The following is a 24,261-nucleotide window of genomic DNA, read 5'->3' as shown; positions in this document are numbered from 1 at the left end:
CGTAGAACGCCGCACTGTGCCACTGTCTGCTCAGATTGCAATGAACGCAGACTTGACACTTTGAGACGGTGCAGAACCGTGAGCAGATCCCAACAATGGACTGTACGTCACCTCCAGTTTGGCTTACGCAATCCAGGGAAGGCCTGCTGGCCGCGAACGCCTTACCATTGAGTCAGCAACTGGCCGCTGGCGCCCTGACAGACGATGCATTCTCAGGCTACACCGGGTGACATTGATAAGTACGTATCTCTCGACTGAGATGCAGAGAATGGCCGGAATCTTATATACACTGATGTCAAGATGCGCGACCCACCTATCCGTAGATTTTGCTGGCTGACTGTCCCTCCAGCGCCGCTCACACGGGTTTCCCCGCACCGCCGTGGCCGAGAATCCACTGCAGACTGATACTTTCTACTCAAGTTTGCGTGCTCATGTGGTGCCACCACCTGACGTTTGCGGTCAGAACTACGCGAGGATCTGAGAAAACCTGCTGCTGCAAGCTCCACGGGTCCGTGCCGCACCTGCCCGCCGGTCCTCGGGTGTGCCGAGCCACCTGTGTCTGGATTCGTTCGCCGCCAGGTGTTGAGGCTGCACCATCGATCAGGCTTTATGCACATGTGTGTGAACTGGGCTGCCGACTACCGATCTTGTGAACGGATAAACATCCGCATTCCTGGCCGGCGTGCTCCTCGAAAGCCCCACACCCAGCCGCTTCAAACTTAAATGAGTCGATTGAGCATGGTGTAGTGAATGTGGAGTGAGAGTATGGTGATCCAACGAGCACGTCAAGTATCGTAAAAAGTAAAAATTCCACGCACGAAAGCAGGCAACTTAAGTCTCGGAATTTCTTGCTCCGATCCTGGCGGAACATTCACCGTTCGATGCGTTGTTTAACTGCAACCAGTTTCGCAGCTGTAAGGTCCTCTTGCAGCCAGGGGCGGATCTAGCCTGGAGTTGGTTTTTTTTGGGGGGGGGGGCAACCGTTCGTCCCCAGATGGCTGGTGTGGGATCCGAGGTTCAGTGCATGGTGCCTCTCGCGAGCACCTAGTAGGGGCACCATTCAAAACCGAAAAAAACACCGAAATGCTTTTGAATGTTAAACAGAAGTTAAAACAAAACAGCTAAAACAGTTAAAACAGACGGTAAGTGGACGGAACTTTTATGAAGTTCCGGGAATGTTTGGGGGGCCGAAAGATGCTCTCAGAGGTCTTTTGGGGGGGGGGGCATGGCCCGTGCCCCCCCCCCCCCCCGGATCCACCTATGCTTGCAGCCGCAGAAATGGCGTTGGTCAGGTCAAAAGTCAATGCTGCAAAATTCCGACTGCTTTCTTGCAGACAGCTCAGTTCTTCGAACAAATGCATGCCACCACCTCACAACTTTTACCATTTGATTTGTCATACTTGATTCATCCTGCAGTTGACGAAATGGGGACCGTAGGTGAGGACGAAACTTGCCAGGTGTTCGCTTGCAGACAAATCAATTATAAGAACCGTGTGCGATCATCGCAAAAGCTTCACCATGCGATGCGTCATAGTTGGTTTGCGCTTGCGCTTCGAGGAATGGTGACACGAAGCTAGATCACGTGCCCCATTTCATCACATTCTAGCTCTTTCGCTCGCAGAGAAATCAGCTCTGGGACCTCCTGCATGCGTTTGTCTCTAAACCGTAGCCATTCCTTGTGCCAAAATTGATCCCCAATTATGGGCCCAAAATGCCATTTATCATTTGTCAAGTCAAGAGTTGACCACTTTGCAAAGGTAAAAATCTTTGCAGGGAACTGGGATCCGTAGACCTTATTTTTACAATCATTACACATCTTCGTAATTTCATGGATCATAGTTCTTGAAACTCCAAACGTGGTGGCCCTTGGGCGGTCGGATAGTGACCGATTTCACCACATTCCCAAAGTTCTCGCAGGCAAGAGATTTCTGAAATCCTTTGCATGCTGACGTCTCGAATCGTTCACCATTGGGTGTGCCAGCATTTATTCGCGTTTTAGGGACGCATATGGTAATCCCCTGTCAAGTGAAAAGTCGTCTGTCACATTCCATAACTGTTGCTTGCAGATTCTTCAGTTCTTAGGGCCTACCATGTGAACATCGCCAAACCGCCATTCAACACGCCATAGTTATTGGCGCATGAAGCTCCGAAAGTGCTGATGCTACGTCAAGTCAAACGTCGGTTTTCCCAACATTTCGTAGTGATCGCACCAACAGATTGTGAGAACTGAGCTTTCTTCGAGTTCAAGCTTCGGACTGCGGCGAATCGTAATCGTGCGCACTAAATTTCGGATTCGTCGCCTCGCCTGCCGCCATCGGGGGTCGCCATTTTCCAGGTTTTCCACCAGGGTTTCCAAACTGAAAGAGGGGATCAAGTTTGGTACATCGAGTGGCCCACCTAGGGTTTCGAGCCGATTATACGCATAGATTCTGGGATGCGGTTGCCGGCAAACAGAATTTTTGGAATATAGTGAGATTGCCAACTTTTGACCTTACCAAGATTTACCATTTTTTTAATTGTCAGGAGGAAGTCGGGAATGACGCGTTAAATGACAAAGGCTTCGTGATTAAAAGGCTCCGAGTGCTTAGTTGACGGAAAACAAGAAGCTTGGAATTTGCCCAAATTGACGATGTTTTACCTGGCTTAACACGCGCCCGGGTGGCCGGTTGGATACCCTTCGCGCGGGTAGAGGGGGTCAGTTTGAACCCCCCCCCCCCCCTGAGATCTCGGGAACTAAGAGAGCTAGAGAGACCAAATTTACAGGGTGTGTGGACCTATACGTGAACTCACGTAGGTCGAAGTCTGAGGATCCTAGGTCATGACCTTTGGGTCAGATTAGGTCAAACAAGGTCAAATTCCAGATTGGCGTCCAAAGGACCCCCTGAACCTAGGCAACTGTTCTATCCAAAATGTCACACGCTCAGATAAGGTCAATAACCTTTTTTGACCTTTTAGAGGTCATGATGAAAATAATATAAGACTGTCTTGAGTTTTGCCTTTGAATAAGCAACAAAGATCATGCTAGGCAGTATGTTGCTGAAAACAAAATGTTGACCGGGGTCATTTTGGGTCAGTGCCCCTTTCTGGTCTATAAGAAGTCCATGAAAGGTGTATAATGCGATTCCCGCTATCAATGTATTCGAAATGAGCATCAGAAACCTGTCCACACAGCAAGCCCGAGGGTAATAAAACAGGTTGGTTTTGACCTTGGTCTGACCTCCATTCCTGGCCCTAGGACATTGCTAGTTGTTGATTCAATTGTTGTGTTTCCTAAGAAAGTATCTCATAAATGTATGGCCTCGTCTAACACTCCGTTGTTTGATCGGATTGAACGATTCCTTAGAACGTGCCTTCGCTGAAACCATGGCCTGACTTTGACCTGCCATAGGTCAGCGACCTTACAAGGTACATCCAAAGTCTTATGTCAGACGATCCACTATTCAAATGTCTACAGCTATGCAAAATTTCGCGCGGCTACGCCGCGCCGTTCGTAAACCATTGGGAAAAACCTTCAGGGGCGATCAATTTGCCCCCCACCCGACGCGTGTTAAGGTCACATTTCCGTATCTGCAAGAGGTCATTATGACGTGTCGAATGATGTAAGTTGTGTAATGATCTCCCGATGGGTTCTGAGAAATCAGTGGTCCGCCAACGATAATTTTTGGGCGGTGGTAAAAATAACGACTTTTTATTTTTCTTGGGGTCGAAATCACCCATTACACACTAAACGTCTAGGGTTTTGTGACAGTCGAATAATTGGTTTTGGCATCTGTGTGGTCTGTGTTTGCTTTTTGATAAGCCCTTTGCGTTTTAAGGCGTTTGATACAGTGTTGAGAAAAATGTTGTGTTGGGTAACCATTTTGCCACCTTAACACCCACTTCGTCGGCTTAACCGATTGAATTTGAAATTTAGAAAACTATGGGATGCGTAGTTTTCAAAACAAACATGTGTGCTGGGTACGTTCGTCTTTTTGACTCATCCACCCATGCTAAAAGTCATGGAGGTTATTGAGGTACCTTTTGTGAAGCTACAGCTGCAAAGTATTTGCCACTGACTAAAGGTGGTGGCAGGGATTATCAGCGATGGCCAAAAAAGAGGAAGATCTGCAGGGTGGAGATGTTTACCATTGAATACAATGCGTTACAAAAGCACGTATTTGTTTGTTTTAAGCAATGCGTTTGGTTTGGCTTTGACTCAGGGACACACCCTAACGACATTGTTACGAATAGTAATGCAAACCATCGGCAATGTCGATGTGTGGGATTCCCTTCACACATGGGCATGAGGTGTCCCTAAACGAGTGAATTTTAAAGGAGCGTGTCGTATTTTGCGTGAATGAGATACTGAGACTGAATGTCACGATATTGACATGTTAGGTCAAACGGGGACACACTTTGTCTGTTCGGGGAGGCGATATGCGAAAGGCTGTGCCTAGCGCTCATCGTCATTATTCTCTTTTAATCATCTTAGCGTGCTGTCACTTGTTTGATAGATATCATTTCTCATCTCGACACTATTTGTGAGAGAAGTTGGAAAGTTGCACTGCATGGAGATGGTGAGAGATGCACGGCATTGCGTTGAAGCGCCTCCCGCTATCTTCCATATGCTGATTTCCTTGGGCGAGTTCACATTTCAGTCTATCTCTGTCTATTTTAACAAAATCCACAACGCTCAGCGAATACACATTCACATGCCTGCCACAGGCAGTGTCATATACGACTTTGCCTTGAAGAGCCGTCTGATGATCATCTCCTCATCGTCGCGTACACTCACCTATACCTTGTCCAAAACGTGCTGAATATCCATTTGTAAGTTAGCAGGCACTCAGCAGGGCTTTATATGTATTTATTCAGAAATCTTCTGTTTGAGCCGTTAACATATGTTGATAAAATTTGAAGAGGATAGAAGGGGATGCACGTTGACCCCTTTTTTTCCTTTGTCAGTGGATACCAAGCCTTAATTGTCGCACGCGATCTAAAAGCATGCATGCATAAAATCATTATTTTCAAAAGTGTTTGGGGTCCGGATATATTTTGTGTGATGTGCGTCGCAGCGTTATTATGTGTGAACTTGACCTTGCCCTTCAGTGTCAGCTGGTATTTCTTCAGCCAGATTGTTGTCTGTTTCGGTCGCTAGCGCCAGGGGCGTGTGCAATACTTCGCAGTGGGGGGGGGGGGGGGGGGGGGGGGAGAGAGGGGAGCGCACATCTCCAAGTTTTCATCGAAAACAAATGCTATTTCGCGCGTGAGTGGTATGCGATATTTATCCTATGACATTAATCACTTGCGCATGTTCTCGATCTACTTATCTTTACGTATTTACCCTGATGTTTTTAGTGTCAAGGTTGATTTGTGCACATATCAATGCACATAACAGTCTGATAAGGAGGACGTTTTCCTGTTGGCTATTGGGTGAAGACACCCTCAGTTACAACCTTTCTGACTGTGCGTAAATTGCGGTACGGATTTTTTTACCATTTGCAACCCTCCTTCTCTAACAACGCTAGGCAAAACGCGCTCGTAACGTACCGTCCGGATGGCACCGAAGTAATGGGACTGTTGCACATTTAAAGACATTGAGGCAAGCGTTACATGTGATGGACGAACCTCACTTTTAACTTTGGGGGCATCGTTGGGAGCATGTCTCCCTCCCGCAGTTGGCGTGTTGAAGGATGTCATGATGCAATACGTCTGAAACTGCCCAGTTTGAAGTCTGAGCCATCTTTCCCTTGCGCCTTCCTCTGCATTTGTCTGGGACTTTCCCTGTCTACATTTGCAACATATGTGTGTTTACTGTGCAATGCATCGCCGACGATAGGCTTGCAGCCGTCATGTGAACAAATGTGCATTGATTTCAGCGCCAGTCACTATCGGCACCATGGTGTCACCTTCATGATATGACCTTCAGCATGGTATCATCTTGCGTGTCTTGTACGTCTGCCTCACGTTCAACGGACGCGACGAGTGGCCACTGACGATGCGTGTGACGATGGTAAAATCTCCGGCCAGCTCTGCCATGGCCGCTCTGCCGTCGCTGCTGCCGCTGCTGCTGGTGTTGGCGGGCGCGCCGCTGCGGCCGTCCTCCGGCTCCGCCGCCGACCCGGGCCCGGCGGCGCGCCTCACGCGGCAGTACGCCGAGAACGGCACCTGGACGGAAGCAGGCCTGTCACGGCTGGTCTCCGCCGTGCAGCAGGCGGCCGCCGCGCCCCCCGTCCACACCTGCCACGGCGACGCCTGCCGCGACGCGCAGCAGGTGGGTGTGGCTCGTCCACGGGGAGGGGGCGGGGGCTGCGGCACAGGGAGCAGGCGCGGCTCCAGCGGGAGGCTCGCGCGGCGCAGAACGTGCCGGGGCGCCGTGGAGGAGCGGTTTTCTCTGGCGTGGTGCCGCTGGTTTGTTAGTGCTGCTTATCGCTGCACCCGCTAACCATGGGTCAGTGTTTACACTGGTTGATAACCATTCATGCTGATCGCGGCGAGCCCCTTGGCTCATCCCAGGGTTCATTTTGGTTATCTGGTGTCCTTTAACGCTGCTATCCTACAGCGTCTCACGGTGTCTATCCGCGCCGTGTCCTGTGATGCCGCGTGCCTCGGCGCCCCCCGCGGATGTGCCCTGTCAGATGGCACCACACTCGTCTGTCCTGTGATGCCTGCTACATGACGCCCGTGCGGTACATTGCCTGCCTGCGCTGTCACTCAGTCTGTTAACATCCCATTGTGGTGTCGTCCGGCGTGAAGTTCCCGTGCGGCGCCCCGTCCGACGCCTCCCAGCTCGTGTCTTACCGTGCTGAGTTTTCCCGGTACTGTACGCACGTGCTGCTCGTCTTCCTGTCCACGCTGCGTGACACAGACGCGTCGCATGGACCGTCCGCGTCGGACTCCCACTTCTCTGCGTTCGCGATGTCCGCCCACGCTGCATGCCGTCTGGTGGGACCCCGTTTCGTGCGCACGAGCAGAGCACCCCACGCCGTCTCTGCCATGGTAGGCGCGTGACCAGCCTGACGCCCTGCCTGCCGATCCAGCTGCAGTGCGTGTCGGCCGCCGGCCTGCTGTCGGCGGCGCCGGTGGACGGCCCGTCGGCGGTGCGCGAGCTGTGCCCGGCCCTGCTGGAGCAGAGCCAGTCGGCCGGCTGTCTGCAGCGGCTGACGCAGCGCGCCGGCAAGACGGACCGTGGCAAACCCCGGCCCGAGGAGGGTGAGACTTAGACTCAGACTCGGACTGGGAGTCGTGAGTCAGTGCGACCGAGGGTGGCACACGGGTCCGAGGGCGGGTACAGGAGCAGGGTCAGGTCCAGATCAGCGATTGTAGCTGTGATTTCCGGTGACAAGTTGTGAGGCTCAGTCCCAGGGAGCGGGGGTTGGATGACAGGCTGTGAGGCTCGGTCCCAATCTTGCCAGGGGCGGGGGTTGGATGACAGGCTGTGAGGCTCCGTCCCAAGCTTGCCAGGGGCGGGGGTTGGATGACAGGTTGTGAGGCTCGGTCCCAAGCTTACCAGAGCGGGGGTTGGATGACAGGCTGTGAGGCTCGGTCCCAAGCTTGCTGGCGGTGGGGATTGGATCCAGAGCGGGAACTGTACTCAAGTGTGGACGAAATGTCGTGGCGGTCACCCCAGGGTCCACCCAAAGGGACCGTCAGATGCTTGCCCCCCCCCCCCCCCCACTCCCACCCCCACCCTTCACCCCGCTGTGTGCGCTTGGCTCTGGCTGAGCATTTCGCGTAGACCTTCGCAGAGCAGCATGAACAGTTGGCGGATAGTCCCTTGTTTGCCCGTTTACAACAAGCGCGCGTGATTCTTTGTCCGCTTTCGGTCGCCTATGTGTCGGCCTCAGATGCCCGCCACCCGGTGACCCTGAACTGTGTGTGCCCGCCTCTCCAGTCTGGGGGTACGGCATGCTGTTCGTCACGCTGATCAGCCTGTCGTCGATATTCGCCGTGCTGCTACTGCCGCTGCTGGGGCGCGCCTGCTTCGAGCGGCTGATGCCGGGCCTGATCGGACTGGCCGTTGGCTCGCTCGCCTCCAGCGCGCTCTTCCACCTGATTCCGCAGGTCAGTGGCCCGGCCGCCTCGCGCTGAAGGGCAGTGCTGCGTCCCCGTACCTCCTGTGCCCTGCACCCTGTACTTTTGTACCCTCGTGTGTCCTCAGTACCTCGTGCCCTACCATCTATTCTTCCAATACGGTGGCTCTTCTACCTCGTGGTGCGGGTCAGCGCTCCTTTTATCTCCTGTTGTAGACCAGTTGTCCTTCCTTCCGCCTCGCGCCTTTCCACATCTCCTGTTCTAGGCCGGTGACCCGTCCGCCCTGTGTCCCAAGTCATTGATCGTTCCACCATCTGGTGCCGCAGAGCAGTGGCTCTTCCACGTGATGTCACAGGCCGTTGGTCGGTCCCCCTCGGACCGCTCGATCCTCGAACACGGTTTCGGCTCGCAGCCACGGTCATGTCGCGGGACATGTGACCGCTCGCCGTGACCCGTGACTGTGACCGTGACCAGTGGCCGTGACCGTGACCGTGACCGTGACCATGACCGTGATCGTGATCGTAACCGTGACCCGTGACCCGTGCGCCGACACAGGCGTTTAGTCTGGTGGTGGACGGAGGCGGCCACGGCTACCTGAGTACGTCGCTCTTCACCCTCGCGGGCGCCTGGTTCTTCTTCATGCTGGAGCGTCTGATGAAGATCTCGCTGGACTACAAGAAGGTAGCTGAGTTCGGCTGCTGTAGTTTGTGTGCGTGCGTGCGTGCGTGCGTGCGTGCGTGCGTGCGTGCGTGCGTGCGTGCGTGCGTGCGTGCGTGCGTGCGTGCGTGCGTGCGTGCGTGCGTGTGTGTGTGTGTGTGTGTGTGTGTGTGTGTGTGTGTGTGTGTGTGTGTGTGTGTGTGTGTGTGTGTGTGTGTGCGTGCGTGCGTGCGTGCGTGCGTACGTGCGTGTGCTAATACTTGGCTTACCGGCACATGAAAATGTACTACACCTGGGATGTGGGGACATTTTGGTTTGTGGGGACATGCCGTATCCCCACAAACTGGTTCTTCGGCAACGTATGCTCGAGCGCCGACCGATTAGTTATGCAGGCACATGATTTTTAAGTGCCTACATCCCGCCACTATTGCATTTGCAGTATGCATACTCGGAGTATGGTAGTGGGCGGAGCCCATTCTGGTTCGGAAAGTTCCCGGATGTTGAACGTGCTTACATACCAGGAGTGGCACAAACCCAAATACTCGTCAGCTGAGAGTGTGCCGACGTCAAACAGCGGATATTCCACCTAGTGCATCGGTGTCATTAGTGCATCCCTGTCACAGTTACAATTCGAAAGTGACGTCAGGGTTGTGGTGTCGGACACCTGGCAGGTCGAGACCCTGGATGAAGTCGGGCCCCCGACCTGCGGCAATGCTCTTAGCTGTACGGATGTTCCCGTAGACGTCGATGGTGATGTAAAAAGTCTTAGCCATGCCTAGATATATGACGATATGAGGCCCGTGATTTTGCCGTAGCCCTCAATGTGCTATAGCCCCTGATAGCGCCTGGATCGTAATTGTCATGCCCCTGGCCGTGCCAGAGGCCCCTGGCCATGTCCTGATTAAGTCGGGCCCTTCGCTGTTTCGGGACCCGGATCATGTGGGGGGTCTATGGCTGTGACAGGGTCCGTGACCATGTGGGGTCCTGACCGTGATGGGGCATGACTGCGTCGGAACTCCTGACTGTGCTGACCTCTTAACCTGACGGGGTTTCTGGCCGTTAATGCTTGGTTGTTTCAGAGCGCCTGGTCACGCTGCATTCGTGGATGTGCCGGGCCCCTGGCTGTTCCGCGCCCCTGTACATGTCTGGGCTTTTGGCTGTGCCAGGCTCCTGGTAACGGTGGTCGGAGTCGCATCCTACAGCATTGTCGCTGAACTTTTTTATATACATTTTTATAGCAGTGTTGTGGGCTCCTGATCATGTTGGGCTCATGACTATCCCAGTCCCTGATGGTGTTTGGACGGTAGCAGTTTGAGGCCCCTGACCGTGTCTGGTTCCCCTACGCGTCGAAATATTTCCCCTATCGGATGTGTTTCGTCTCGGGGATCATGGCAGTCCCTGCCCACACCTGCCATACTGGGCTCGCTGAAGTTCCCGGATGTGGCGCGGAGTATGAAGGGGCCCACAATGACGGTTTGTTTCATCAAAGTTCCCGGCTGCGTTAAGTAGCGGGGAGGCAGCATTAGGCCACCGCGCAGGTGTCTTTGAATTAATCAGGCCGATCAGTCTACGAGAAGATGCCGACGCGTCGACAGCCGCACTGTCGGGACAGTACAGTTGGTTTGAAGTCAGTGCTGCCGATGTCAGTGTGACAGTGATCGTGCAAGTTAGCAGTGACAGGAAGTATATATACCAAGCGCTCTAGAAGTCGTACAGACGATGGTAAGATGCCATTTGTTTCTGCGATATGTTGGCAGACCGTGAGAGTTCCATGGCACGAGCGTCGCTTTAGTGCGGTTGTCATGCGCTCAGCTGAAATCGAATTTCGGTGTTTAGGTTATAACCTTATCTGATACAGGTGTGATGAGCGTTGCCGCAAAACGATGAAATGTCGCTAAGCTAGCAATCGCGCACGATTTCTTCCTTTATAAGGAGTTAACGTTGGAAAGAGAGTGGCCTGAAGAACCACTGTGACTGTCTGTGCGAAGCTACGTACTTTATTGTCCCAAAGATAAGCATCGTGGTAGATATTACGCCACTGCACTTCTTAAGTCCATCTGACCTTACGCAGCCACGGAATAAGTACGCCTTTGGTATCGCTTCTTGTAATTCCACAAACGTAATCATAAATGAACAAGCGGGCGTGCTCTCTGCCTCAAAAATGATTGGTGGAAATTAATACAATTGCACTAGATGGTTCTCTGATAGTGGCACACGGTTGATAAGTCCGACATGCGTAGTTTTGGCAGTGTGTGCAATGAGCTTGCACAGCACGCCGTTTTTTTGTTTTTTTTTGTGCATATATGTGCTACGGTATTGGGGGCTTTTTTAGCAGCATCGTCATTGTAAGCTTCGCAGCTCTTCCACAACAGGCCCAAAATATATTCGCCGCACAAGCTCTCAAGCCCAGTGCATAGGAATCGCAAACCGCGACACACCACCGAGCTGGGTGCGTGCGTAGTGCTATGCGCGTGCCGTTTTGTTGCGGTTTTCCGCATAAAGGATTTTTTCTGAACGCATTCTCCAGGGGGTCTTTAAGGACAAAGATCGCGAGGCTCCGGGCAGACTGGTGGTAGATAGCGCAAAAAAAAACAAACAGCATTCACAAAAACTAACAATCCATATTGAGTGCCAATATTGAGTGCCCCGTAAACGTAGATTGTAGACCGAAAGGGGTCCAGAAATTTGTGTTAACATGACCAACACTTGCTGGCCTGGAATGGTAATGATGTAGCACAGTTTTGAACTCACACACGCTCCCAAAACTTCGCAACAAATATTTATACGCCCGGCGTTGCAGTCCCCATGAGCTGCTCGACATTGGTCTTGTGGCTAACACTAAGCAGCGGGTAATAAGTGGACAAAAATCTGGTGGACAAAGTGGACAACCTCAAAATTGTAAAAAAGCGATGTGCCACAGTTTAATCTTTTTCATTGTCAGGTTTATTGGAAAATATTTTCGGGGGCGTTATTTCACATTCTCGCGCGCACAGTTCCCGTCGCCTCGTGTTACGTAAGCTGGCCAAACGCCATTCCGTCTTACAGAGACTGCAACCCCGACTGAGGCTGTTCTGAGATTGCGAGCGGGAAGGCTCAAAACCCTTTGATGTAATTTGTTTCACTTGTCGATTCTTCAAAAGAATGAACGTTCGCAGTCAGTCATGGATTGGTCGTTTTCCTTTTTGACCTTATTTCGATTCGATCTACTGAGCACTTATGAGACCCCTTAGCATGTTGTCGGCCTTTTGAAAGGAAACTGGTCCAGCCCCCCTGCCACGACACGCATATGTCACCGACCTGCCGGGACGGCCGGTGGGGCCCGGGTCGGGGGGGAGGGGGGGGGGGCTTGCGCCGTCGGAGCTTCCGCGGGAGCTCTCCGAGGCACCGCCGGAGAGCTGGGGCCGAGCCGACACGGCGCGTCCGCAGTGGTGCGACGCGGCCTCGTGGGCGCCGTCACATCCGCCGACAGGGCACCGCGGCGCGCCGACGCCGCTGTCAGTGGCAAGCTCGCTCCGGCAACCTCCCCCTGGCTGACCTGGCCCTGGCGGCGTACGGCATCGCTGGTGACAGCAGCATAACCGGAGGTTCGGAGGCTGGCGCACGGCATCTTTTCCGACTTTGGGAACCCTGGGCGGAGTGAGAGTCGCATTTGATGTGGCTGCGAACGCGCGGATTGTTACTGTCGCGGACACAACCATGAACTCGAAGGGTGCTCGTTCTGGCAGCTTTGCCACGACGGGTCTCGACTCTTGTGACGTTTGGTGGTAAGGACGGGTTTCCATGGGGTGCCCCGCGCTGTAAACGGCCTTTGCATCAGTGCACCCCGTGCCAGCAATGGTCAGTACACCGCAGTGCTCTAGGTGCCGGTCAGAGCAGTCACCTCCTCCTGTCGAGGCGGTGCCAGGCGCCTGTTGCCTCCTCCGACGAGGCCCCTGGACGCGCTACAGGGGACGGCGGGCGGCGCCGCGCTGCCGACCTCGAACGCACCCGGCTCGGGCGACGACTCGGCCTTGTCCAGCGACATGTGACGGCTGACGGCGGCTGGAACAGTGTGGCCTCAGCGGCCGCGTGGGTCGCACGGCCCGCTCGCGGACTGCCGCTGCGCGTCGGCCATGCGAGGACGATGTGTCCACCTAACTGCCGGTCATGTAACGACCGGTGTTGCCTGTGGACGCGGCATACGCGGTAACCACCGGCAACGCGCGACGATCGCAACCAAAAAACCATTGTATTTCGGCAGGTTCTAAGCCGGGAGTGGTCGCAAGCATGCGCTAAGCTGCGCTGGCATCCGCCCGTGAAGCACCCGTCTCCACATCCGTGGCCAGCCGGTCGCGAACCGCCGGCACTGAATCTGCGATCCCGTCGTGCTCTAGTTCGACAGGTCACGCCTGCACTGGGTGTTTATTTGGACATAGCGGGCGTTGAGACCGGAGTACGGCGGCTGTGGCCCCTGGGACTCGAGGGTGTTTGTGTATAGAGCTGCCGCGTCGCTCTAGAAGACGGCTTGGGCTTCCCCGTCCGGCGCCGGTGTCAAAGCAAGCAGCATGACCTCGGTAAACACACTGGGCGCAGATCTCACTTGGCGCGTAGAACTTCAGAATTGACCATCATGCAGGTAGAAAAAACGCCTCCGTTTTCAAGCGGCATTTGCAATGCGCGAAGTCCGTGACCAGTTGGACTGCTCTGAAGCTATCTGACATCGTCTGAGAGGAGAAGCACACCGACCAGAGCAGCACATCGTCTGAGCAGAGCAGCAGATCGAGGGGATGTTCCGGATTGGGGATTCGCTGAAGAGAGCCGTCTGGCCACACACTGAAGCCTGGACAGCATCTTTGGAAACATGCTGATGCTGTAGTACACTGGTTTACCTTCTCACGAGAAGTGTCCCGGAAGATCTTGGCCCCTATAGGTGTACCGGGGTGCGACCACACACCAAGATTACCAAAGTTCAGTCTACCTTCAGGCCGTTTTGTATTGTCAAACCACAAAAATGTTCCGGCTTCCCTACTGTCACTGGCGTCCAGGCCACAGGTACCAGTGAAAGCTGTACCCATGTGCGTAAAGTCGTCTTATATCATGCAGTGTGAGATCGTGCTGTTGGTCGCCTGAAGGGCACAGCATGGCACATGAAGTCAACACTGACCATCCGAGCATCGTGGCCTGCATTGTCAAATGGCGGGGTAGGGATGTTCGGGAGCGTTTTCCAACTGTATTGTCTGAGGGCGAGGGTAAGATTATGAGCACTGAAAGCTTCCAACCTCGACGATACAGAAAGCAAACTGATAAATTGGCTCCTAATCGTTGCGAACTTCGATTTGCGTCATCGCTATGCCACGCTGTGGATACCGCTGCGCGGTCCCGTAGTTTATGCTGGTTTCTGGCAGGCTGTGGTCCGGCTAAGGGTCAGGGGGCCAGCTAAGGGTCAGGGGGGTCGGCTGAGGGTCAGGGGGCCGTCTGAGGGTCAGGGGTCCTCAATCGGCGAAAGAGGCTCTTCATTGCCATTTCATGCTGCGCCCCTACGGGACAGGGATTTGTTTAGCTACATTTCCGGCTCTTCAGTCCGTCACGGGGCATCATGGAACACTTCCGGGTCTATTTGGGCACCTAGCCAACACGGGACTGTCCGTTAGGCCTTGTGACGCCTGGCGGATACCGGGGTCCAAACCAGTGTAAATCGCTGGGCCCCGGATCTGCCGCGGCTTGGGAAGTAGGCCTTTGGCCCATACCAACGCTGACAACTGTGCGTTACTGGTAGTGCCTGGCCGTCATATATACCCTGTATCGGTTCAGGTCAGAAGGGCCCCGTGCTACCTCCGGCCAGCCTTTTAGATCCTCAAATGGGCCCTCAGTCGTAGTTCCCTAAGGGTCTTTCGGGCCCTCGAAACCGTTGGGGGGCACGTATCCCCTGTGCTCTGCCTGGGCCATTGCATCTCATTATTTCAGCCCTTAACGCAAGGTACACAAACTTCTTTTCTTATGTGCCTAATAATGTATGTTTTAATGTTTCCCCTTTGGCGCCACTTCCTGGTGGAATGTATATAACGGGTCCCGGGAGATTCAGCATGAACTTCAGCCGTGACGACCAGTTTTGGGCGCTAGGCATGGTACTACACCGTTGGGGTCAGCATGTAGTCCATCTTCGTACGTGGACTAAGAGCATGTCGCCAACCTTCACAATGACCACTATTTACAACTACTATTTACAACTACTATGCGTGCAGTTGTTTCCTAGCATTTTATTTCGTCAGTTGTTTTCCCAGCGCTCACATTGGTTCAGTATGAGGCTATTTAACGCATGAAAATCCGTGTCCATTCAACGTTCACAAAACTTGCGTTTCCGCGAAACTGCAGCCAGCAGCGTGAATCCCGTCCCAAACTCACCGTTTTCCAAGCCACGGTCCCGTCCACCGAGCTTCAGCCTCCGATGTACCCGAATATTTAAATACAATATGTTTTTTGTTTGCAGGGATGCTCTCGCAAGCATGTTATCAGCCTTTTAAAATGAAAATGGTCCTGCGGTGTTGAAGATGCTTAACACGCGCCCGGGTGTCCGGCTAGATACCCTTGGCTCGGGTGGGGGTTAGTTTGACCCCTCTGAGAACTCTGGAACTAAGAAAGCTAGAAATACCAAATTTACAGAGTGTGTTGACCTGTACGTAAACTCACTTAGGTCAAAGTTTCAGGTTCCTAGGTCATGACCTTGGGGTCAAAAAAGGTCAAGTTCCAGTGTGGTCTCCAAAGTGCCCCCAGAACCTAGATAACCGTTTCTAAGCAAAAGGTCACATGCTCATTTAAGGTCAGTGACCTTCTTTAACCCTTTGAAGGTCAAGGTGACCAAAATAATACAAGATTGTTTTGAGTTTTGCATTTGGCTAAGCGACCAGGATTGCGCTAGGCAGTAGGTTCCTAAAACAAAATGTTCGCCTGGGTCATTTTATGTCAATGACCTATCCTGACCTCCAAGAAGTCCATGGATGATGCATGATGCGGTTCCTGTCATCAAAAAATTCGAAGTGAGCATCAGAATCTATCCCATACAGTAAGCCCTCGAGTAACAAAACAGGTTGGTTTTGACCTTGGTTGGTGTGACCTTCATACCTGACCTTAGGTCAATGTCATATGCTCATACAACTGTTGTGTTGCTTAAAAAAGCATCTCAGAGATGTATGGCTCCGTTGCTGGATTAGACTGAAGGATTCCCTAGAAATTGCCTCCGCTGAAACCATGGCCTGAGACCTGCCATAGGTTAGCGACCTTACAAGGTACATCTAAATGTTTGATGCCATGCGATCCGCTATTCAATTGTCTACAGCTATGCAAAATTTGGCGCGGCTGCGCCGCGCCGTTCGGAAACCATTCTGGAAAAGCCCTCTGGGGGGGGGGCCAATTTGACCCCCACCCGAGCACGTGTTAAGTGAATTTTTTCTGAAAAAAATCTAGCGCTAATGCAGCCTGCTCTGATGTTCAGATGTTTTATTGGCTTGAAACGAACCATGTGTCAGTAATGGCGCTGACAGGTGACCACGTTTTTTAACTGAACCATTGGCGAAGCTCCGAAAAGCTTAGGATGTTCTCGCAGCGATTCGTCAAGCGGGTCGACGGAAAGGTGAAAATTAATGACCAAACCACAGCATTTTCCCGGAAACCGCAACCCTAATTAATAACCCCCAGCCAAACGAGACCTGCATGATTATGTGTTCAGCAACTCCGTAGGTGCACCACGTGCTAGGGCGTAGAATACAAATATTTGTTTTAATGTCCCACGCTCTTTATGTTTGGCAGAGGTTCGAGCGCCTCCTTTGTCTTCAAAGAATGGAGGGAGTTGTGTTGTTGTTGGCATTCAAAATGCACAACTTACCACGCAAATTTGTAGTCGAAGTATTTGTTCTTGTTTCGCGAAACGCGACCTGACTGATTTGTCAAATGGTAGGTCACGCAACCCACTGATAGGTCGGGCGATTATTTTCATGTAGCAGTGGTTTGACCTTCGTCTGAAGCATCAGTTGCTGTTTCTTTTTCATCAAAATGTGCGTGGTTTTCGGAGCCTCAATGGTTTGTTTGTGTGTTGGTGGGAGGGGGACAAATCTAATTTCGGAGTCGATTATTTTCTTGTGTTGACATTGCATTAAGGCTTAGCTTTCTGAGGAAGTTGGTCGGTGGGGCAGTACGTACGTGTGTGCGTGCGTGCGTGCGCGCATGCGTGCATGTGTACGTGCGTGCGTGCGTATGTGTGGAGAAGGTTATTCAGCCAAGTGAATGTGACGATTGGCCGTGTGTTGGAATCTGTGGGCTTGTCAGCTTCGAATGATTTGTTGGGTGGCCAGATGCCCAGGCCGTGCTGTGCTTGTGTATATCCTAGAGTCGTCATCGCGTTCTGTGTATCTGCTTGATGCGGCCATGTGGTCACGTATTGCTCGACAAATATGGTCACAGGCTAATTCCCTTGGGATTGGCAAATTTGGACGGCGTACTTGCATTGCTGCGCCTTGGGTACGAAATATGTTTTGCCTGGTACGAAATGGAAACTTGCCTAGTATTTCGTCACGACTATAGTCCCCTTTCTTGAGCACCAGTTGTCACAAGCCTGGTCTCCTAAGGTTTTTAACTCAGTGCAAGTTCTGAGCATGCTTCAAATGGGCCCAATTCTGCTTTTTGCATCCCGCACATCATACACAGGTCACAAATGTCATCTGAAATGAGGCAGCGGTTCTCGACTCGCCTCGACATACCAGCTCAGTCGAAGAGAGGTGCGCCATCTTAGAGCAGGGGCGTCGAGAGGAGAGCATATTTTTATGGATGAAAAAATCCAGCTGGCGGCCTTTTCCCCACCGGGGCGTGCGCCGTTTCTTTACGTCCTCGTGACCAGCCCCCCCCCCTACCCCTCCCCCCGCCCGCCCGCTCGGGGCCCTCTGACCTGTGTTGGCGACCGGCAGCGGCAGGCGGCGGCGCGCGGCGAGGACCGCCGACTGTCGGCGCCGGCGGACGATGCGCTGACGACGCCGCAGCCGGGCGATCTGAGCAGCGCCTCGTCGGCCAGCCTGGCGCTCGGCTCCACCGGCTGCTCGCTGCAGGTGCCCTCCGACCGCGAGGCCGTGCGCCGCTCGCACCAGGAGCCCGTGCGCGCCATGTTCGGCCAGGTGGAGGAGGTAAGGCGGGTGGGTGGCGGCCGCGCCATGTTCGGCCAGGTGGAGGAGGTACGGTGGGTGGGCGGCGGACGCACCATGTTCGGCCAGGTGGAGGAGGTACGGTGGGTGGGCGGCGGACGCGCCATGTTCGGCCAGGTGGAGGGAGGTACGGCGGGTGGGTGGCGGCCGCGCCATGTTTGGCCAGGTGGAGGAGGTACGGTGGGTGGACGGCGGCCGCGCCATGTTCGGCCAGGTGGAGGAGGTACGGCGGGTGGGCGGCGGCCGCGCCATGTTCGGCCAGGTGGAGGAGGTACGGCGGGTGGGTGGCGGCTGCGCCATGTTCGGCCAGGTGGAGGAGGTACGGCGGGTGGGCGGCGGCCGCGCCGGCCGGCGGCGGTGGAGCTCGCGGGTCGTGCATTCGGACGGGAGGTGCTCTCGGTGATCGGCGAGGGTGCTGGTTGGTGGGTTTGCTAGGGGGCTGTGTGGTTTATTAGGGGTCAGGCTGCCGACTCGTCGGGCGGTCGTCGCCGGCTTTGTTTACCCGCGCGGCGTGAGTGCGGCAATTTTAGAAAAGTAATCGCGACATTGCTCGTTCGAGTGGTGGGAAGATCATCGGTTGTGTCACCAATACCATTACAAAGAGGACGTTTGTCGAATCCTTGTTGATGTATACCCTCCGAGATATAGTCCGGAGGGGTGTGTGCCCGGTCCCAACGCCCCATCGCCGCAGTCTGCTCAAAGCCAGGCCGTAGCGATGAACCACTCAGGCGCGCTTACCGCCCTGCCTTTCCACCTCCCAAATGTGTCCCTGTGGCGTCGTCGGCTGGCCCGTGTGGGGACGGCGTCGTGTTCCTCTTCCGCCGCGTGCTTCCGTCGCCTCACCGGCGTCTGTCCAGTCAGTCCAGCGACGTCCGCGCGGCGGCCTAGCCGTCTGCGCGGCGGCCTAGCCGTCTGCGTGCGCGGACGAGCTGGCCGGCGCCGCGCGGCCCGGCCCGGGCGTGACTGACGCGCCGCCTGCCGGCCGTCCGCAGAAGCCGCACAGCCGGCACCACCACGACCACGAGGTGCAGTTCAAGCGGGGAGACGGCTCGCTCTCCTCCATCGCCATCGTCGCCTGGATGGTGATCTTCGGCGACGGCTTCCACAACTTCCTGGACGGGCTCAGCATTGGCGCCGCCTTCAGCGAGAACATCCTGACCGGCATCAGCATCAGCTTGGCGGTGCTGTGCGAGGAGCTACCACACGAACTCGGTTAGTCCGAAGGCTCTCCCGCAGCACTGGGTTGTCAGCTTGCTGATCCACAGTTGAGAATTTGAGGAAAGCCCGGGTATGTGGGCGACACAACACAAGTGTCAACACAACAACGGCAGCGTTTTGTCCCGGCACGCGAACGGGTTAGGACTGGCACCGTGACTGATATGCGAAGCATTTAAAGAATTAACATGAACGATTTACGTGCTGGTCAGCGTTCTTCAGCAATATGTTACATGCTATTCGACAATGCGCTTGCCTGCAGGAATGCACGTTTGCTTATTTTAAGCAGACAGAGCGTGACATTCGTTTGGCCTTTTTGTGTGTTTGGGGAAGGACAGGACTTGAGAGCGGCGGTAGGTATTTTGGTGAAGTGTCGAACGTGCGGCGCGCATCACGCTTCCCAAAATAAGAAATGAATACGTCATGCAAGGGCTAGGGGCCAATCACCGTCGTTGTTCAAAGCACGTTACTTGTGAAAAAGCTTCTGTGGTGCGCAAAGCAACGTGATAGCGCGCGCATGCCGTCCTTAGCCATGTGCGTGCGCGCCTCATGCGTAACTTGACGTGTGCAGATAACGGCTCGCGTCGATGGTTTGTGCATCAAATCATTGTTGTTTTTTTTCTTTTATGGACGGAAACAAATTATCGCAAACATACTTGATGGCGAAAAGCCGTATTTTCACGTGGCGACTACATCTGGGTAGTACTGACGGAGGTAATCCGAAAACGTGTCTCTGTAGTTCAGGTCCGTTGACGTACATCTAGACAAGGCGTGTTGGCAAGTGACTCGGTCAGGAAATTCTACAGCATTTGTATTTGAATAGTTGGTCATGCATGTGTGCGCTCATGATCATGAGCATTGTCGGGAGCGCGGTTCAGATGCGTTTTTTTTTGCGAAAACTCGGGGTATGTTCATGTTAATTACTGGTCATTCACTTGTGCGGTTATTGCTTAAGTGTTGGCGAGAGTCATCTGAGGCACCAGAACAAATTATGACAAAGTTGTTATGCCAAATGTGAAAGTTGCCGGAATACAGGTGCAGTCATTGCAATGCATCCTTGTGTTTGACCACAATGCATGGCAACCGCATGCAATGTATTTTGATTGTGGATCACACAGGTTAATGCGTGACAAAGCCAGCAGTTGGATATTGACCCCTCTGACCCCAAGCCCCCTGTTCTGTCCCGCCTCTCTGACTCGCCGCGTCTCTCTGACCCCCACGCGACTCTGACCCCCGCGTCACTCTGACCCCAGCGTCACTCTGACTCCCGCGTCACTTTGATCCCCGCGTCACTCTGCCGCGTCACTCTGACCCCCGCTTCACGCTGACCCCCGCGGCACTTTGTTGCGTCACTATGACCCCGCGTCACTCTGTCGGGTCACTCCGAGCCCTCTAGAGTCCGGAGCCGCGCCCCGCCGCGCCCTCTGGACTCTGCTGGCGCCGCTGACCCGCCCTCCGGTCGGCAGGCGACTTCGCTGTGCTGCTGGACGCCGGCATGACGGTCCGCCAAGCCGTGGTGTACAACTTCCTGTCGGCGTGCACCTGCTACCTGGGCCTGGTGGTGGGCATCCTGATCGGAGACTTCACCGAGTCGACCAGCTTCGTGTTCGCCCTGGCCGCCGGCATGTTCCTCTACATCTCGCTGGTTGACATGGTGAGCCCCGGCGGTGTCGCGCTGAGGTCGCGGGCGAGGTGAGGGGAGGATGGATTTCGGTGGGACCTGTCGACGCTGGAGCCCGTCGGTGCGCCGTCCGCGCGTGTCTCGATCGGTGTGGGAAATTCATGAAGGCCTCCATCGCGCCCTGGCGCGGTGTGCTGACCCATCTGGTTTGGCTTGGTGTACTGACACCCCTGACCTGACCCGGCCCACTGACGGACGACCCTCACCCAGGTGCCGGAGATGAACGAAGCTGCCGAGAAGGCCAGCGGCGTTGGCGTGCTGCCCGGCCTGCGCGTGCTGCTCATGCAGAACATCGGCATCATGGTCGGCTGCTTCTCGCTCTTCTCGCTGGCTTACTTCCAGGACAGCCTCGCGCTCAACTGAGCCGGCGCCACGCCTCGGTCGTCGGTGGGCGGGGGGCGGAGGTCCGACCTTTGCGGCCTCGCCTCGGCACGGGCCCGGGCGCCGTCTCGGCGACGGGGGTGTGGTCTGGCCTGTCGGGGAGGCTGGCTGCCGTCAGGATGGCTGTCGTCGCCGCCCCGTGGCGGGAGATGGCGCTCCTGTTCTGGCCGGCGACGGTGGCGGAGGTGCGTGGCGGATTCAGTTGCGTGTGGAATCTCGCGCGCGTGTTTTTTTTAGATACGATCGACAACGCCAAAGGAGGCAAGCAACACCAAAGGATCGAAGGGAGCCGAGCGACACCAAAGGAGATTTCAACATTTGAAAGTCACTGGCCTCGGCCGCGAGCTTTCGGCCGTCGGTTCCGGTGCCGCGCCCTCGCCCGCTCCGGCGTCAGGACCCCGTCGCCGGATCAGACGCAGAGCCACGCTGCGCCCCCAGAGCCCTCCCGGTCTTGCGGGCCACGCATGCATATCGGTGCTCACGAGCGCGTCCTCCGGTGGGCGGGTGTAACTGTTGACCGGCGGGCGACAAAGGGCGGCGGCTGTTACCACTGTTAGGAAATTTGCGACTCAGGAGAGTCATGCAGTGCAAAGCGACGTTCATGTTCACATGTCGCGATCGTGTTCTCACTGTCGGACGTAACAGTGGGCGAGATGTTTGGATGGACGCGTACAAACGTGACTCAGCCGGGCGCGTAACTCATCGACGCGACGGGCCGGCAACAGCGTATTTGAAGGATGGCAAGATGCGCCGAGAAGTGCCATCCCCGCGCCATACAGCGCTCGGCCGACGCGCGGCCCAGATGACGCCCGCAGGGAGCGGCACCGTGCCACTGTTGGCAACCGAGCTCAGGTGCGGAAGCTCGTTTACTTACCCTGTGCGACGCGACCGGTTCGGCTGTGGCCGTTCCCGTTTCGCGGGGAGACCCCAGAACCGTCTTTCTGACCCTGGTGAACGCGGAGGTCCGCGGCCTGTTCGCGCCGCCTGGTCGGAGCCCGGCCAGGCATTTGAGCTCATGACATGATCTCCGTAGGTGGCTAATGGTGGCCGTTCGGATCATGGAGACCCGACGGTCCTTAAACGCGCGTCGCTGGGTTGGCCGCTCCGTCAAGCGGGGGCGTAGTGAAGTTAAAACAATACGCGGCATTCGTGGCTGCGGCGAAAGCGGCGCCCTGTCTTTCCTAGTGGAATCTCCGCTGGTGAGCAGCGGCTCGGCTGTAGCAGACGCCTGCGAGTCCTCGCGCACTATTTTCTTACTAGATGTTTGATGTGAGTTTGAACATTTTTTGGCGTGTTGTGACGGTTAGGGGCGCTGGAGTCCCGGGTAGAGTTTGGCCAACAGACGGGGCAGCAGCCGTCGCGTCAGTGTCCCATCAGCGATCTGATCAGGTACTATGACGCCATTGTCAACGGCGTGGGTCTGCTTTTCGCTTTGTCGGGCATTTCGGCGCTCACATCAGGCCGGGCATTTAGGATCTTTGTGCACTAGCTGCGATAGAAATGTTGCGAAGAGTGTCGGCCGCGGGTGCTCCGGCGCATGCCTGTACCACAGGCGCTGCGGTGGGTGACCTCCGACGTGAACGAATAGCTCCATGCCTCCTGTTGACCTTAAACCGATGTGACTTAGAATGAGATGTCTGCGGGCTGCTGGTCTTGTCTGTTGACTGTCTGGTCGTACTGAGGCGCTGAGAGCAATCTAGCAGTATTTTAGCCACTCGGCTGGCGGCTCAAATCTGTCGCGAAGCCAACAGAGGCGTGTTCTTTTTACGGCGCGAAGGTGGTGGGATCCTCCTGGTGTTTTGCGTCCCAAATTTCGTGTTTGTCTCCCTGCGATTGGATCGTTGTGTTCCGATACCTTACACATCACCGCATTCCTGAAGGCGTCTCGCACCGCGTCGAGACGCGACTCCGGAATCCTACCGACCAACCTTGCCGTCATGTTACCGTGTCCCGCCTTGCGCCACCATATCGCGTGTCTTCCGCGGGCTTTACCGCTCGGGTGGCAATGCTCTGGGGCGGCCGCCTTGGGAACCGCACCGCCCCCCTCGTGCGGGCTGTTGGCTCCGACGCACCGCTGGGCGAGACCTGGCGGGTAGGCGTCAGGGCGGTCTGAGCGGCCGCCCCCGCTGCGCGATCGCCCCGCTCGTGGGACCGTCGGATTCGTCCGAGGACGCAGCATGGGGCGGTGCAAGGGCGCTCTGAGTTATGGCCGGAAAGAAATGAGTTTTGTATAGTTGAGTGGGTCGTTTGTGTGGTGGATGCGAACTTTTCATGAACATGGCGGATTTCTGTGTGCCTAGGGGATTCCAAAGCCTTTTTTCAGTCCAGTGATGACGGGACCGCTTCTTGACTTCCAGGTTTCATGTTCTTCGCCATGGTTGGTTGTTGCTCCGATTTTGTTCACCTGACTCTGGGACTTAGTTCTGATCTTACATCAGTATGCGCAGGCAAAGCATTTGTGCATAGGGATGACGCGTTGAAATTATATTTCTCCCAAACCTTACGTTTTATGATGATGCAGCCGTTCAAGCTACTGCTATCAACATTCGTATTCATCAATTAGCTTAGTAGAGTTTGAAAGCTGACAAAATCCAAGCGGCCGGAATCCTTGCGCAGTCTTGGTCCGAATAACGACACGTTGTCAGTGGACTAAACGACATCGGTGGACGTGTAAGCTAGCATTGCACTTAGCCTAATGTAAGCTCGTGTTTTACTCCTTGCTGCTGTGCATTTATGGGTGTTTTAGTTAGGCAAGAGCAAGCTCGCTTTTGTGTGAAATAATTATTCAGTAGGCGTCATGTGCCTTTGGAACTATAGGGTCATATGGTGTAAGAGTCATATGAGCCCATGCTGTAAGTGCCGTCTTTGCTCTGCCATATTTTGTTCCGTGGAAACGTTCAAGTTATGTTTGCAGCTTCATGCTTGACAGCTTACAATATACGGGTTAGCTGTTTTTCGGTTGGATCTCTCTGCAATCGTTGCCTAGATTATTGCTTTTTCGCAAGCAATGCGATGAGACAGAATTGTTGCGTAAATCAAATGCGTATGTCGTGCGCCGCCTGTGGTTCAGCCTTGTCTGGAAACATGATGTTACGTATTGACGCAAGTGAAGCCGTAGCGTTTGTGTGTAATAAACGGCTGGCACGTTCA

The 24,261-nt window shown here is 54.7% G+C and overlaps 1 protein-coding gene across 1 annotated transcript; it reads left to right on the top strand.

Moving 5' to 3' along the window:
- Positions 1-7,086: 7,086 nt before the first annotated feature.
- On the top strand, positions 7,087-24,261 carry LOC119109537 (metal cation symporter ZIP14). The gene is made up of 7 exons (XM_037233189.1): positions 7,087-7,191; positions 7,874-8,043; positions 8,569-8,694; positions 17,604-17,816; positions 18,827-19,046; positions 20,516-20,703; positions 20,941-24,261. The coding sequence occupies exons 2-7, from the start codon at positions 7,888-7,890 to the stop codon at positions 21,091-21,093; spliced, it is 1,056 nt and encodes a 351-aa protein (XP_037089084.1). The 5' UTR covers positions 7,087-7,191; positions 7,874-7,887; the 3' UTR covers positions 21,094-24,261.

The sequence above is a fragment of the Pollicipes pollicipes genome, unplaced genomic scaffold, assembly GCF_011947565.3.
Source record: "Pollicipes pollicipes isolate AB1234 unplaced genomic scaffold, Ppol_2.1 Scaffold_7231;HRSCAF=8579_pilon_pilon_pilon, whole genome shotgun sequence".
NCBI lineage: Eukaryota > Metazoa > Arthropoda > Thecostraca > Pollicipedomorpha > Pollicipedidae > Pollicipes > Pollicipes pollicipes.
Note: the sequence above shows the minus strand (reverse complement) of the source record. Positions and strands in the feature narration are given on the sequence as shown.

What these genes read in the sequence shown, in the direction of transcription:
- LOC119109537 (XM_037233189.1), top strand. Translation starts at nt 7,888, where the DNA reads ATGCTGTTCGTCACGCTGATCAGCCTGTCGTCGATATTCGCCGTGCTG. An exon ending in GGAGCTACCACACGAACTCG is followed by an intron (nt 19,047 to 20,515) that starts GTTAGTCCGAAG and finishes TCCGGTCGGCAG; the next exon opens with GCGACTTCGCTGTGCTGCTG. An exon ending in ACATCTCGCTGGTTGACATG is followed by an intron (nt 20,704 to 20,940) that starts GTGAGCCCCGGC and finishes ACCCTCACCCAG; the next exon opens with GTGCCGGAGATGAACGAAGC.